The 16,430-nt window shown below is 55.9% G+C and overlaps 1 protein-coding gene across 4 annotated transcripts in view; it reads right to left on the bottom strand.

Annotated features, from left to right (window-relative positions):
- Positions 1 to 9,430: 9,430 nt before the first annotated feature.
- Positions 9,431 to 16,430, bottom strand: part of LINGO3 (leucine rich repeat and Ig domain containing 3) — a 110,052-nt gene continuing 103,052 nt past the window's right edge. For all 4 annotated transcript variants that reach the window (XM_044999044.1, XM_044999043.1, XM_044999045.1 and 1 more), the window contains one exon: positions 9,431 to 14,715. In XM_044999044.1, coding sequence (XP_044854979.1) covers positions 12,864 to 14,681 — 1,818 coding nt within the window. In that variant the 5' untranslated portion in view covers positions 14,682 to 14,715 and the 3' untranslated portion in view covers positions 9,431 to 12,863. The remainder of the gene's footprint in view (positions 14,716 to 16,430) is intronic.

Raw genomic sequence — 16,430 nt, 5'->3', positions numbered from 1 at the left:
CTAGATTAACGATCCCAGAAACGTTTCAGGGCCCCTTTTGGGCCACGATGGAACACCCAGGTTGCACTGAGGGGGCCGGGGGGGCGGGGAGGACAGCGCCCCTTGCAGCTCAGCAGGGAGGGGTGTGCGGGGAGTGGGAAAGCAATTGCAAGACCTAGCAAGGATGCTGATGGGGTGTTTGTAGGCAAAGGCGAGGTGTGGGTCAGGTGGGGCTGAGAGGTGGGGTGGGATGATGGACTTTCTGTGTCACCCCCCCAACTTCACCCCCCCCTCCAAATTCTCCTTCATGCTGGCTCTGATCTTGCCTCTGCTCCCAGTTTGACCTGTGGGCTGCGGGGGGTGGAGGGGGGCAGCGAGCTATGGCATAGCGCTGAAGCCAACAGAAGCATCAAGTCCAGTTCACTATTATTTGTCACCGCACTGTTCCTCATTCACGAGGACCTGGGGCGGGCGCCTGGTGCAAAGGTTCATGCCGCATTGTTCCTCATTCATGAGGGCCCGGGGCGGGTGACTGGTTCACGCCGCACTGTTCCTCATTCCCGAGGGCCCGGGGCGGGCGCCTGGTGCAAAGGTTCACGAAGCCTGACGTGCCCACAGATGTTACCGCCTTGTGATTGGTCTGAGAGCGACGGCTGGAAGGGGAACCCTGCTGAATTGGTTCCCTGGCGCTCTGGTCCCCCCGTCCCCGTGGGGATCTTGGAGCACATCCAGGAAATTAGCCCCTTCCCAGGCGCACCCAGCTTGGGGATCAGCTGGTTTCATACAGGTTAAGCCCTAACCATTTAGGCTCCATATGGGCTGAGCTGGGGCTGGATAACAAGGAACCATTGAGCTTCAGGGAATCGGGCAGAGGAAGGGGACGTAATGAAGGGCTCAAGGCAAGGGCCAGTCTGTGACCGGCAGAACCTGCCTCTCCGGCCAAGGCCGCAGGGTGACAGCGTGAGACAGCGGGGGCAGAGGAGAAGCCTTGAAAAGACACTGTCAGCTGGCAGGGATCGGGCCCGACGTGCGAACCAGCGTAAATGGGATCAGACTCAGACCCTTGCGTTGGGTGTGGAGACGGGCAGGAGAGCAGCGAAGGGGGCTGATTTTAAACTGCTGTTTTCTTTGACAGCAGAAAAGCCCTAAATCCTGCAAACGTTTCTCGATATGCTGGGCCAGCTCCACCCGTAGAATTACACCAGGGATCAGTTTGGCCCCGAGTGTGTCTTTTTTTAAGCACCTGGTAACCCAAGAGCCCTTTAAATGCGTCTCCATGTGGCTCAGGGCTCTCCAGGCGACCTCCAAGCCGTTCCTTGGCAGGTTCAGTCATTGACTTTCCATCAGGTAATAATTGCTGCTTCCCCTGCACGGCCTGAGCTCCTTGTGCCAACGGCTGGCGGGAGGGCGGCTTTGAGAGAGGCATTCAAGTGAGACGCTCTTCGAGCAGGGGAAGTGCGGCCAGGGCTGTTAAACCAGAGGTGCTGGGGAGACTGAGCAGCCACCTGCATGTTAACCAGGCCGGGCACCCCAGGCCTCAGGCACCCTGCCTCTTAACCAGGCCCAGATGCTCTTTACCATCCAAATATGTGGTTGGGTAACTGACCAGGTGTCCAGGTGAATGTGTAGCAGAGACAGGGCCATCTAGTGATTGGTCTCACTCTAGTGGTGAGAACACGGGCTGGGCAATTGGACTCTTGGTTTCTCTTCTGTGCCAATAACTCGCTGTGTGACTTTGGTCAAGTCACTTTGCCTTTCCGTGCCTCAGTTTCCCCATTTGTCAAGCAGTGATAATGACACTGACCGGCCTGTGTTCGGTGCTGTGAGAGCTCCACGGAGCAGGCCCTGTAGTGGTGTCCCTCCGGAGCTTTGGTTGGGAACGTGAGCTGGGAGATTTGGATGGAACCATAAAAACTGGAGCTCTTTCCATGCTGCGGTTCCTGGCTCTGAGCAGAGACCCGTGTCTGTGGCTCTGAGAGGAGCAAACCTCCATCTCCATGATATGCAGCGGAGGGGAGAGGAACCCCTGGGCCTGGCAGTTCAGAGCCCCGGCACCTCTGGGCTTGCTGCAGCAGTTATGAATGTAAAAAAATTGCCCATGCCCCGCACCCCAAAGCTAGAGAGCTTTGAACCGGGGCTCTGAACTGCCATGCCCAGAGGTGCCAGGGCTATGACCTGCCAGGCCCAGAGGTGCCAGGGCTCTGAACTGCCAGGCCCAGAGATGCCAGGGCTCTGAACTGCCAGGCCCAGAGGTGCCAGGGCTATGACGTGCCAAGCCCAGAGGTGCCAAGATTCTGACCTGCCAGGCCCAGAGATGCTGGGGCTCTGAACTGCCAGGCCCAGAGGTGCTAGGGCTCAGCACAAATTAAGCACTGGGCAAAACCAGTTGGGGAGGTTTAGGTTGGATATTAGGAAAAACTTTTTCACTAGGAAGGTGGTGAAGCACTGGAATGGGTTCCCTAGGGAGGTGGTGGAATCTCCTTCCCTAGAAATTTTTAAGGTCCAGCTTGACAAAGCCCTGGCTGGGATGATTTAGTTGGGGTTGGTCCTGCTTTGAGCAGGGGGTTGGACTAGATACCTCCTGAGGTCCCTTCCAACCCTGAGATTCTCTGATTCTAGGCCCCTTTACATTTCCAGCTGAATTTTGCATTGAGGTTTTGGGGTGGTTAGAACTTGAGATCCAGAGTGATACTCAAGGAGCTGGATGAGTCCCACAAAGTGAAATGGAAAGAAAAGTTCCTACAGGCAGAGGGAACCAAAATGGTCTCAGTGGGAAACCTATGGCCACCACATGGGGTCAGAGCCACAGCAGGGTGCTGCCTACAGAGATACTCATCAACAGCATCTGCCCTTATCTCCTCTGGCAGCTCGGGACCGGAAGACTGGCACAATCAGACCATGGAGGGAGAGCAAATAGGCGGATGCTTTCTCTAACTGCCAGCCCGGCAGAGTGCCCCTGGGATGTGACAGCCATGCCGGGCTTTCTCTGGCTCATGCCTCACTACTGCTAACGAAGGTTTGGTTACCGACCTCACTAGATCTGGCAGGGGCAGAGCTGAGGTGTTAAAAAGGGCCATTTTGACACAATCACTTTTCAGAGGAGACCCACGCTCTCCTGTTACAACCTGGTGCTATCCAAGAACGAGAGAGCATTCAGGAGGGGACAGCGACCCAGGCTGTGTGCACCCAGGGGGCCGCTGAGATCCCAAAGCTCCCGGCTCACTCACCCTGGATCTCTCTCTTGTTTAGGCAGAGGAATGGAACTGGGAGCTCTGGACATCATGTGGGTGACCATCCAACTTGGCGACTGTGTCTGCAGTCACTTAGGGAAAGGTTTTACAGAGCAGCTCGCACCGATGGCTTGGTGGCTGCACCATACTGCAGACAGCGTGCCCTCTGCCACGTGGCCTTGGACCGGGGGCAGCAGGGTGGGGTGCTCCCATACAGCACAGGAAGACAGGGTGCCCCAAGGCATGTGTCATGGCCCGGCTTCAGCAGGATGGCCTGCCACAGTAGCAATGCAGCGACATGCAGTGCAGGGTGCAGGGTGCAGTATCAAGGAGCTTTCACTTCACCACTAAGTGGGTTTGATGGGAAACAACCCCAGAACTCCTGGCCCACGAACCCCGCACAGACAAATAGATCCTGTCCTGTCACTTCAACGTGGAACTTGTCAGACGGTTCCTAACTCTGATCTGCCACCAGAAGAGGGAGATCTGCTCCCAAAGAGACGGCTCAGGCTGCTGCTCAGTGCTTGGACCAGATGCGGCCTGACCAGGGACAGAAACAGAGTACAGCTGCCGGGCTGGAAAAATGGGTAACGGTGCAAAGGAGTCGGCAGCAAGCTGGGCCTGGAGCGCCCGGGGCAGGGTGGGGTGTGTGTGAACCCTTTAGTAACCTCCTGATTTCCTTGCAAGTAGGAGAGGTGACTTGGTGCCACTTTAGCTGAATATTAGGGGTATATTTGTAAATACTCTGTTAATAAGAGATGAACAGTGGTAGCAACTTGTCAACATTCATCATGTCTTACTATGCAATTTATTACCTTCCACAGGTTGTTTTAGCGTCATCTATTAAGTATTTAAAAAACCTGACACGCATAATTACCTGGTAATTGATAGCAATTAATTAATCCACCAGGAATATTAGCAAACTATCTATAGGTGCCACTTTAATATAAAGTGGGCCAGTTAACTCCGTCTTAAACTCTGTGTCCCTGAATAATGATGTTCTCATGCTTCATTAGTTGTTTGTGTCCAGCTAGCAATGGATTTAAATCAAGAGATTGCCTGAGATTGGAATCTGTCTGGGGCAGGGACCATCTTCATCTGTGTTTGCACAGCGCAGAGCGTAGTGGGCTTCTGGGTCATGCCTGGGGCTCTTAGATGCAACCGCAGGGCACATAATAATAATCAAGTGAGTTTGGGCTGTCTCGTGTGTGCAGACTGACACTGCAAACTGACACTGCAGCAGCTGAATTATTGGATACTAGGCCTGGCAGTTCAGACGGGATGCTCTGGATCATAGCAGGTGGCAGACAGAGAGCCTGGGAGCGCGATGGCCTCCGTGTATCCACAGCACAGGGGCAGCGGCAGAACAAGGGTCTCACCCCTACCGCCGTGCGTCCGTCCTGATGTACAGAGACAGCTGTCTCCAAGTCCCTCTGAATCCCGAGCCTGCCCCTGGGGTGCTGCTTGCAATGCAGATGCTGATCCGTGAGGTGCTCCCCGAGACCATCTCCTGGTTCTGGGGAGAGCCAATGCAGAGCACCGTTCCCCAGACCCAGCACAAACGCATGTGACCCAACGGGGAAATGCTCGGCCGTGTGCCAATAACCGAAGTTAGGGTGCTAGGCCCAGGTCCCATTGAAATCAGTGGGCGTTAGACACCTGAACACCTTTGGAGATCTGGGCCCTAATGGCTCTGTCGGGGGTTCAGATCCTGCTGCCAGCCGGGGCGGTGTCAGTCTGGAGTCACTCCACTGGAATCAGGGTATGTCTACACTGCACTCTAAGCCCAGCTCTGTGGGACCTGGGCTTGTGGACTCGTGTTTCCAAGCTCGCACTGCATTGTGAACCGGGACTTACAGTTGCTGAACCCGGGTCTCAGAGCTGTGCTAACAGGTCCAGATGGTACTTCCCAGCCCTTCTGACTCGGGGCTGCAACTTGAGCTGCGTCCACACTGCGGCGTGACGGGCTTGGACCCAAGTCAGAGCGGGACTTGGGCTCTGACCCACCCCTCTAGCAGGGTCTTGGGCCGTGGGGCCTGAGTGCTCGCTGACCTGAGTCAGACTGATTTGTGTGTGGACGGAAAAGGGGCTGAGGCGCAAACCTGACTCAGAGCCTGAGCTTAGTGTGGCGTGTAGACATACCCATTCCCCTCACTCATGCCAGCTTTAGCCTGGAGGAAGTCCATGGAGTGCAGTGAAACGACTCCCGCTAGCCAGCGCGAGAGAGGCCCAGACTCAGATTCACGCTGGTGTGACCGAGTGCAGATTTCAGACCCTGCCTTGGGAGCCTCTTCCCCAGAAATGGGCTTAAACCCCAAACCCTCTGGATCTTTACAGCCGCAAGCTCTGGGGTGCTCAGGGGCTGGCCAGTTGCAGCTGCACCCCATTTACAGGCCGTTAGCCATCGATTCTGCCTTTCTCACGCGTCGCTCCGCAGAGGGGGGGAGAATAAAAACGACACGGGAGCCGTTGCTTTTCTCAGGTATATTTCACATGCTTGTTACACAGAAAACGGTGCCTGTTCCGTGCGCACAAGGCCTTCCATAGGACCCATCCGGAGCTTCGCAGCACCTAGGTTTTCATCCCCTCCCCTAAAAGCCCCAGACACTGAACTCCCAAGGGCAGCCATGTTGGCATGTTCAGCAGGGGCTGACTAGTGCTGACCAGAAGAAGGGGCCAAGGAAAGAAAGCCGCGTTGGCATCAGGGGTCAGGCGGGCAGCTGTGGGGTAGGAGCTGAATGTCACAGCGTGTGTGGGTGGGAGGTTCTCATGAGACCCTTGCAGAGAGGGACTCGAGCCGCACTGTTTGGGCGCTGTCTCCAATCCAGTGTGGGTGTGGGGTCAGCCCCGCTGTTCTGCTTGTCACTGTGACATGGGCCTGGTGGTATCTGGGGGCTGCTGCCTGTGGTTAGGCCGTTGGGGCTGCGGGTGTGACCAGGTGGCGTGGCCAGGGGAAATGGCTCGAGGGGCTCCCACTCGCTGTGGTAGCCTGGGGCATATGCGACCCATGCAGCTGCATCGCATGTCCATCTCATTCATGTCTTCTGCCAGTCAGTCCCAGTCCCATCTGGGACAGAATTCCCTCCCTGCCCTACGCTTCTGGCTTCTCAAGCCAGACTGGGCCACGGAGCCTCTCAACCGGGCACCCCGGCATCCCAGGTGCCTGCAGGCAGCGGCTGAGTAGGGGGTGATGTGGCTACGTGGAGGGTGGGGGCTTCTGGTTGTAACTGGGGATGATCCCCCTGACCAGTTCCATGCCACTGTGGTGGCAGCTGAAGAAAGACACTCCCCCCACAAGCTCTGGGGCGGGGGGTCACCTCTTTGCTAACCGGCTGCAGGCCATATGGACTCAGCAGAGACGTGGTGTCAGGGCAAGCCCCAGAGAGGGACAATGACAAAGTGTCACGTACCGAGGTGGAATATTTAATTTCTAAGGGGGTAAGTCATTCGGGACAGTCTGAAGGTGGATCCCGCTCGCCTCTGATGCTGATGTCCCAGTCTCCGAGGACTGCAGGCCCCGGGGAGGGACATGGTCCCAGAGAGCAGCTGCTGGATCGCGGCGCAATCCCCCATATGCCCATCTCTTTCCAGGTCCTAGTGATGGCTGCCTTCCCAGCCGCTTGTGGGCAGTCTTCAGGGCTGGTTCCCCTTCCTGACCTTCCTCCCCCCGGGGCAGCACTGGGAGAGGCAGGGGTGGAACGGGACACAGGGTGAGCAGCGGGGAACACACAGGCTCCCCAGGCAGGGGACAGACGCCACATTACTTGGGGCGTTTGGAGAGGAGACCCGTTAGCCCACAGGGTGCAGGAGACAGACGAGGTCTTGTCCATCTCTGATCTCAGTGTCTCCGATGAACCAGTCAGGCGGTTTGATTCTTTGGCTTGACCTCACTCTCTGTTGTGACCCTTTCGGGTTCCATAAGAGCCGCTGCGTGGGCTCTGTTAACGGGCAGATTCATCCCGGCTGTAACTTCACTGAGGCCAGTGGATTTCATCCAGGAAGGAATCTGGCCCTGTGTCTCTATGACCTTTTAGGGTTAAACTGTCAAACCTCTTGTGCCTAGAACACGTGCGCAAAATAACATCCGGGCAGGGTCCCTGTGCCCCCGGACACGCAGCGCCGGGGTCTGCTGCCCACCCCGACCCACTCCGGGTGCACCACCCCCAGGCCAGCACGTCTGGGTGGGAAGGTCTGAGTCAGTCAGGAGAGCCGCCTTCCCAGTCCCAGGCCTTGCAGCTGGGGTAGGCGCTGCCGGGCAAGCGTGTGCGGCACGGACTAGCCCTGCTGCCGCTGCCTGAGGGGATGCAGCGCCCAGAGTGAAGAGAGGGAGAGAAAATGCTTAAGGGAAAGGGGCGAGGGAAAAACCCGGGAAAATAAAGGATGGGGGGGGGGAAAAAGCCGCCCACCTGCCCCAGGGTAGAGGGTGTCAGGCCTCCCAGTCCCCTTCCTGGGGGCACCTCAGCATCCGAGACCTGTTTTAATCCACCAGGGGAGCCAAGAAACCAACATCTCGCGTGTGAACGTTCGCAGAGCAAGTCCGTGATGGTGGGTGGGGGGAGGATAGCGTCTCCTGAGGTCCTTGGTACAGAGCAGCAGGGATAGGAGCAGGCACTCGCACGGGGCTGGTACTGTATGCCACACACGTGTGTTAATTTGCATGTATATTTATGCCTACACTTTCCATGTATATTTATGCCTACAATTTATCATGGGCTTTGTTAACACCTCCTCCAGGAGCCATTCATGGGGCTGAACATAGCGATAACACCACTCCGCACTTCAGCTCCTGGACGGAGGCATGTCTCGTGGCGTGCCTGCGAATCACAGACAAGCCACCATCTTTGGTTTTCTCCAACAGCCGTTACAAAATTCACTCCAAAACATGCAAGCGGTTCTGCTTCTCCCAGATACCCCGGAGAAGTGTCACGATCCCTGGGTCACAGGTGCAGAACTGACCACATATACAGAGGAGACACGCATTCGCCAAGGTCACCCACCAACACCCCAGGGCGCCTGACCCCCCCCCATCCCATTCACAGTGACTCCTGCTGCCCTTAGGAATGGTTTGCACAGGCCCATGCTTGTGAAAATGATTGTGCAAGGTCTGCACGCGGCAACGCACATATAATGGGCCAGATGAGTTGTAGTGCTGCATCTGCAGCAGCAGAGGGAGCTGAGATTCCCCAGTGCAATGCACAGCCTCTGGCTCGGGGGTTGTAGCAGCCTCAGTGGGGAGTACCCAGGGGTGCAAATTTGCTCTAAGAGATTTGACTTCTTTATGCTTCCATTTTTTTTAAAAAAAAAGGAAAGGGCAGGGGGAATGACATGATTTGAAACAGATGAAGAGCTGGGCTCCAGTCCTCCATCCCCTCTTCCCTCAGTGAGCATGGAGAGAGCAACCACTGGCTGCGCTGCGTGGTGGATCCTCTCTGGATGGGAATCAAAGACAAAATCTGCAAAGTGAAACTGACGAATATTGCACAGATGACTCATGCCAGCATGGGATTCTGGGCCCAGTCCTGCTTCCTCTGATGCCTCTGGTGCTGTTGACTTCAAAGCAGCAGGATCAGGCCCACCATCTCTATATCCCCCCTCCCCTTCCCTGTTCCTCATTAGTAAGGGCACCTTCTTTGCATGTATTCCGGACCTTTGCCGGCTGCTCCTGCTCAGCCTCATGTGAGGTGAGGATTCGCTGTCTGTGGCAATCACCATCAGTTGCTGGGTGGGGAAATGATATCACAGGCCTAGGAGGCCTGGGACTTCCAATGGGGGAATAAAGCCATCAAAGCAGATAAATACATCTCCTGATGCTGCATGTTGTGGCTACTTAAGATTAGCACTGAATGAAACTTTTCAGCTAAAACATTTTTTTTTGTGGTGGGAAAAAAGAAAAATGCCGATTTGGCCACACCCAAGCACACAGTTAGATTGTGCTGGGGGGGAAAAATTCAGCGACAGTCAAAAGGTTTAACCTTTTCGGTTCAAAATGATGTTTTGTTTGAAAACTGCCTTAAAATGGATTAAAAAGGAAAAAAAAAACCCAACCACCCTCACATAGTCAAAATAAAATGTTTTGTTTTGACCAAAAACATGTCTTTTTGTCTTGGTGATTTGGTAACATTTTTGAAAAGTTTGTTTTTGGTTTGATTTGAAATTAATTCCCCACCATCACCCGCCCAAAATTCAGAACTGCCAGTGACCCCCCCCATTCCATTATTTGCACAACTCTACTTAAGACTTCAGGCCGCAGAGGCGATAGACCCCCAGCTGCTTCTGCTGCGGAAGCACAGACTCCTACCACTCAAGCTAAATGCAACTCTCCATTAGCAGTATAGGGCCTATGACACTCAGTGGCACAGTTCTGATTCCATCCAGCAGAGGACAGTGCTGTGCATGCACATACTAACTAGTATGTTAGTTATAATGCCCTTATTTTGGGCTTTTCCTCCATGGTGCTCAAAGAGCTTTGCACACCCTAAATCATTAACTGAGGTTCACACAGCACCCTACGCGCTGCTCTGTAAGGGACTGGCACGTCGAGGGTGCCACATTAGCATTAATAAGCAGGGATTATTACATACGAATAAAATGAAGCACAAGAGCGGGGACATGGCTTGCCCTGGAGTCAGACAGCGGCGCTGGTGCGCCCACGCTGTTCTAACCACTAGGCGCCGCCGCCTTCCAAATGACTAATAGAGCCAGCCAGCAGAATGATTTTGCCGGGTACATTATGGGATGAGTAATGTGGCCAGTGACTGGTATCCAGGCAGCGCTGCGTCACAATAAACAGCCAGGGGCAGATAGGGGACTAAAAAGCCACGAGCCAGAAGCGGCACCTTCCCGACGAAACGGGCTTGCTGAGCCAGCTGCATTGTAAAGAAACCGCCGTCCCTTTAGAGCGGCCTTCAGCGGGGAAGCCGTGCAGCCCCGGCACCCCTTAGCATCACCCTGTGGGGCTGTTAAACACCCACAGATCCTGGGCAAACCCCGAATCCAGTTCACGCCCACCTGGGCTAGTCACACGCCTCCCCGCCCCCTCCCGGGGGGGGGGGTCCTTTAAAAGAAAAACAATCTCCCGCCATATGGATGCGCTTTGTCCGACATGTTCAATGGTTTCACTTCAACGCAAACGGCCGCGGCTTAGATTGTGAACAGAAAACGGCGTGGCACAAATGGAGCCTCAACCAGAATGATTAGCCCCGTCTGGGCCAGGCGTGCACACACGGCCAGGACCTTCGGTGTTAATTGAGGAGGCTAACGCTGCAGTGGAGTTTGCTGTGCTTAACGGGGTTTCTCTGAGAGTTTGTGTGTGGGGAGGGGGGGAAGGGGGAGGGAGCGTGTCTTTGTTATGCTATTGTTTAAATAGCTGTTTATTTTCCAACCTTGTTACAGCCCTACAGGCGCGTGAACATCTGGCATTGTTTTTCCACTGCCTCGCTGGTCTCTGAAGGCCCGGCAGCGCTTGCAAGCCAAAGGACCAGACGGCTGGTGGGTTAAATGGCGCTCGCTGGGATAAAAGACAGGCTGGTTTTTGGGGTGACCCTGTCTTGCCATGGCCCAGGCTCTGATTGCATAGCTCGGGCGCTCTCTCTCTCGCGGCCTGGGTCGGACGCTCTGTTTCAGTGCGTCTGGCTCATTCGCGCTCTCTCCACACAGGCCTGGACGACTCTTTTTCCACTAGGGGGCAGCCTCTTTTGATATGGGGCGGGTGCCCTCTCAGAGAGTCAGGGCTCTCCCAACTGCCTGTGCCTTTGTGCCTGCCCATCAGGGCAAGCACAAGTGCACACCTAATTTGCACACACAGTTGCCATGGCAATAGATGCAACCTGGGTAACTGCACAATCGGCTGGGCAGTTAGATGCATGGCCAGACAAAACATTCCCCCCTTCATCCAGGATGGGTGACAGGGCCTCTATCCGCAACAGGATCAGGGGACAGGGACCTCCATCCCACAGGGAGGCCAGAGCAGCTCCTCATCATCCCTCCCACTGTGTGCCCAGCTCCCCCGCACTGTCCTCTGGGAGCAGCTCCACTGAGAACAGGAATGGGGGACTCCTCCTTCTCCCCATGCAGGCGCCGACCCCGTGGGTGCTCTGGGACGGGTGCACCTATGGAAAAAAATAATGGGTGCTCAGCACCCACCAGCCACAGCTGTTGGAGGGCGCCGCTGCCCAACAGCTGTTCTGCCATGCGGCTGCCACCAAACAGCTGTTTGGTGGCTTGGGGAGGGGCTTGGGGGTGGGTGGAGAGCGGCAGGCTGGTTGGGGCCTGGAAGAGGCGGAGTGAGGGCGGGGCCTCAGGAAAGGGGGCGGAGCAGGGGTGGGGTAAGGGCGGGGCCTCGAGGGGAGAGGTGGAGTGGGGGTGGGGCCTGCGGGAGGAGCAGGGATGGAACAGACCGGAGAGGCCAGCAGCAGCCAGAGACACAGTCGATGTGGTGTCATTTTTCACCCGTGGAGATTTCCTCCGCGCCTCTCGAGACGCAGGGCCGGGCTCTCCCCCCGTAAGAGCTCCCAGCCTCCTGCCAACATGGCAGAATTTGCTGCCAGGCCCAGCCTACAAGCAGGTAGCCACTGCGAATGCACAAGAGAGCCCGATGTAGCCCAGGAGAGCGTCAGCCGAGTCAGACACATACAAGTGGCTCTGAGCCTTCGGAGGCCTGGCCGTAACTCACAGGGGCTGCGCGTCCCGTTTCTCCTGCCGCCACAACCAGCAGCCTGTTCTCTGGCTTTGAACGCCCGTGTGCTTTGGTGAAATACCGCTCAGCGCCAATGCGGTGGCATTCATGCCTGCACAGACCCGTACGCCCGGAAGGGACTGTCGGGTTGGGTTATTATTGCTTGTGCAGGAGGATCCCTCCCCGGGCGCCGGGGTTTGCAAGCTTCAGAGGCTTCCCCTTCTTCCGAATGCTGCGAGGAACTCGTCCAAGGCACAGCACCTCCCCGTGTTGGATCGAGCCGCCCAGGCCGGTTGGAGCGTGTGCCGGGGCAGCCGGGAGCTGCCCTTGCTCTGCTCTGCGGGAGTCCTTTGTCGCACAGGAAGACTTCTGTTGGAAATTCATTAAAAAAAAAAACCCAACAAATTAAAAATGAACCATAAACAACAACCGAGAAAGGGTTCCAGATCGTCTCTTAAAAAAGGAAGCCGGTTCTCCGGGCCCAGACGCTGCTTGCTCATGGTCTAAAAAATGCATAGTTGATACAAAAGAATGTTAGCTCCACTGTGAGGCCCTGACCCACAAGGGCTGTGCATGCCTCCTTGGCCCGCTCTTGCCCTCTGGGACCTGGGCGTGGGGGGGGGGTCTCACAGCTCAAAGAAGGGGGGTGTGCTCAGAAACGAGAATAAGCCGCCGGGAGGCACCTGGGGCCGTTTCCAGCGATGCTTCTCCGCAGTTCAGTTGTGTGGCAAGACCAATGAGGAAAACCGCTCGCTCCTCCCAGTCGCTTCCAAGCCCTTGCGGTCGAATCGAGCCAATGGCCCAGCCAGGTTCCGCCGTGAGTTTTCCTGCCTCGACCCTCAGGGGAGCGCAGCCACCTGACGAGACGAAGTGCTCACTTGGAAAACAAAGGAAGGATGCTCCGACCCCCTGCCGGGCCCTTGGAGGGCCCCATTTGGCGGCAGGCAGTGGACGAGGAACCACCGTCCTCCTGGAGCCGCTCAGATCATCTTCATGTTGAATTTCCTGGCGCTGCCCTGCCCGGCGGTGGTGGTGGGGCCATCCACTTTGCGGAAGGAGTATTCCACGGTGAAGTTGTTTTTGTGCTGTCCCCGCCCCCGGCTCCACACAAAGAGGAGCAGGAAGCAGAAGAGCACGACCCCAAGGAAGGTGATGCAGCCCATGGCCGTGGAGACCAGGATGGTCTTGAGGTCCAGTGTAAACTTTAAGAAGACTTGCGTGTTGTTGTGGAAGGTGTCGTTGAACTCGCTGAGGTACAAGGTCCGGTTTGCATAAAGGGAGCCGTCCACGGGATGCCCCTTGACCGTCAAGGTGGCAAAATAGGTGTCATTGCCTCCGGCATTGCTGGCGATGCAAATGTAGGTGCCACTGTCTTGGACCTGGGCAAAGCGGATTTCCAACGTGCCCCCGGGCAGGACGGTGGCTCTCCCAGTGCTCTTGGTGGTGATCATCCTGTGCTGAGGGGAGACCCAAATGATGGCAGGAACGGGCTCTCCGTCTGCACGGCAGAGGAAGGAGACAGACTGCCCTTCACGGGCTGTTATGTGCTGCAACTTTCGGTCCCTGATTTTGGGCTTTTGGCAGGTGAAGTACTCAAAGAGTATGGAGTCTGGGAAGTCACGCAGGGCGTTGCCCTGGATCTCAGGGGGTGAAGAGCACATGGGCTGCTGCCCGTCGAAGTTCAGCGTCTTGCGGCGCTGTAGGATCCAGAGGAGGCGGCAGTCGCAGGCCAGCGGGTTCCTGTCCACACGCAGTGTCTCCAGCGTGTTCACTGAATGGAAGGTGCTCTCCTCCAGGGTGGAGAGGAAATTGTTGGAGAGGTTGAGGAGGCGGATTTGCCTCAGGCCAGAGAACGCTTGAGGCTCCACGGAGACCAAGAAGGCACCCACCATGTGGAGCTCTCGCAGCCTGATGAGGTCCTTGAAGGAGCCCTTGGGCACAGTGCTGATAGGGTTATAGGACAAGTTCAGGTACATGAGGTACACCAAGTTCCTCAAGGCAGCCGTGGGCACTGCCGTGATGTTGGTGTAGGTGATGGAGAGCGACGTGAGGTTCAGGCCCTGGAAGCTGGTGGGCGAGATGTCCTCCAGCAGCGGCCAGTTGTCGATCTCCAGCTGCAGGAGATTGTAGAGCTTCTTGAAGTTCCCATCTTCCACCGCGGAGATGCTGAGGTGTCGGAGCCGCAGGACCTCCAGGTTTTGGAGGTAGGAAAGGGATTCGGCCGAGATGGCCGTCAGGTTGCATTTCTCTATGGTCAGCTGCTCCAGGCCTAGGAGGCCAGAGAAAGCCCGTTGGGAGATGTACACCAAGTCGTTGTCTCCCACCTCCAGGTTCTTCAGGTTCCTCAGGTCCTGGAACATGTAGTCCAGCAGGATGACTATTTTGTTCTCGCTGATGTCCAGGAGGGTGAGATTGGTCAGCTTGGTGAAGACTCCAGAAGGGATCAGCTTGAGCTGGTTGCCTCGGAGCCGCAAGATCTGAAGGTGAAACAGGTTGCTGAAGGCTCCAGGCTCCACACTGACGATGATGTTCTCGCTTAAATCGAGTTCCTCCAGCAAAGGGTAAGGGGACAGGTCCCCTGGGTTCAGGCAGCGGATCCGGTTCTTGCTGAGCTCCAGGATCTTGGTCTCGGTGGGGATCCCCTCGGGGATGGAGGTGAGGCGTTTGCGATGACACACCACGGACTTGATCTGAGGAGCGCACTCGCAGCGTGCCGGGCAGGCCTCCATGGGGGCTGTGCTCAGAAGAATCCAATGGAGGCCCAGGACTGGAAGCCAACATGTCATTGTGTAGAGCATGATCTTATGGTCACTCTACCATTCTCCCATGCACCTGGAAGAGAAAGACAGAAGCCGTGTTAACCGACTGAACCCATGAGATGCTAACAAGGTCCCGCGAAGCTCCAGGCCGGCTGACTGACGCTATTATTCTTTAACAACACTTCACTCTGCGTTAGCACCTTTCGCTCAAGGGCTTCTAATGCTCCCCTTACCTCCTCTCAATAACGATACCTAGCACTTGATGAATTCAAAGCTGTATGCACACATGAATTAAATAAGCCTTACCTGCTGTGAAATGTCAATACTATTTTGAAGATGGGGAAACCGAGGCACGGGGCGGCAAAGCGACTTGCAAAAGGTCACCCGGCAGAGGCAGGATTAGCACTCAGGACCATCTGGCCCCACCAAGTCCGCACTGATTCCTAATTCAGACCATGCAGCGGCTGGCAGTTGAGTTGGTACACGTCAGGATAACGGTTGACTTAATGGAGTCATTCAGGTAACTGAGTCTGGCCCTTAAAGGGGTGTGTCCCAAGTCATGGTTCTCAGGGGCCCAGCAACCCTCAAGCTCTTGTTCTCAAGATCCCCTTTGGAATAAGGCCTCGTCTACACACAGGTTGCATTGGTTTATAGATTCATAGACTCTAGGACTGGAAGGGACCTCGAGAGGTCATCGAGTCCAGTCCCCTGCCCTCATGGTTTAGGAAAAGCTTTGCTGTTAAACCAATTCAGTTAGACCAGTGTAACTTTGAGTGTGGACGTTCTTATATCAATTTTCCCTGAAGTTCATTTCAGAAGGGGAAGCTAAACTGGTGCAAGCGGGTTTAAACCCATGTGACGGTTCCCACACACCAAGTTGCACCAGGGTACCCATGCTGAGTTAACACCACAACTTCTGTGCGTAGAGTAGGCTTCAGTGTTTCCAGATGCACACATTTGGGTCTCTGATCTGGTCCAAACTTAACGCCGTCAGCATAGCCAGGGGCGGCTCTAGCTTTTTTGCTGCCCCAAGCACGGCAGGCAGGCCGCTTTCAGCGGCTTGCCTGCGGGAGGTCTGCCGGTCTTGCGGCTTCGGTGTACCCACCGCCGAATTGCTGCCGCATCCGCAGTACTGGCTGACCTCCCACAGGCAAGCCGCCGAAGGCTGCCTGTCTGCCGCCCTCGCAGAGACCGGCAGGCCGCCCCCCGCGGCTTGCCGCCCCAGGGACACGCTTGGAGCGCTGGTGCCTGGAGCCGCCGCTGAACATCGCTACGGTGCTCAGGGGTCAAAATTCACATCTCCGGAGCACTGTAGCTATGCTGGCCGAACCTGCTCAGAGAAGTGGTTTATCTAATGCTGGGGTGGGGGAACCTTCCATTACTGTAAGAACCATCTGCACTATGGTGCGACAGGCGCACTGCTACAGCTCCATATCTCTGCTGCTCAGGAGCCATAGGGTAGACGCGGCCTGTGATTATCCTAACACAGAGGGAGCGAACGTTGTGTGTGTGTGTGTGTAAATTGTAAGTGGTGTGACTGGTGCACTGAATGGCTCTGCCCTCCTGCCCCACCTTGGTCCCACAGCACTCCCAGTGTGATGTAGGGGTGTGTGTGTGTTTTCCTGCAAGACACAGCATGCACAGGCTGCTTGCACAGCGTGGATCAGAGGCGTCCTTGTCGGAGTTTGGATTAGGAAGCCTGCAGATTGTACAATTCATTCTTTGTAGATTAGAGATTACTACCCCGCCCTCTAACCCCTGAATTATAATGTACGGGCCTTAGCCTCC

This window comes from Mauremys mutica, chromosome 24, assembly GCF_020497125.1.
Source record: "Mauremys mutica isolate MM-2020 ecotype Southern chromosome 24, ASM2049712v1, whole genome shotgun sequence".
Classification (NCBI taxonomy): domain Eukaryota; kingdom Metazoa; phylum Chordata; order Testudines; family Geoemydidae; genus Mauremys; species Mauremys mutica.
This window is presented reverse-complemented; position numbering and strand designations above follow the sequence as displayed.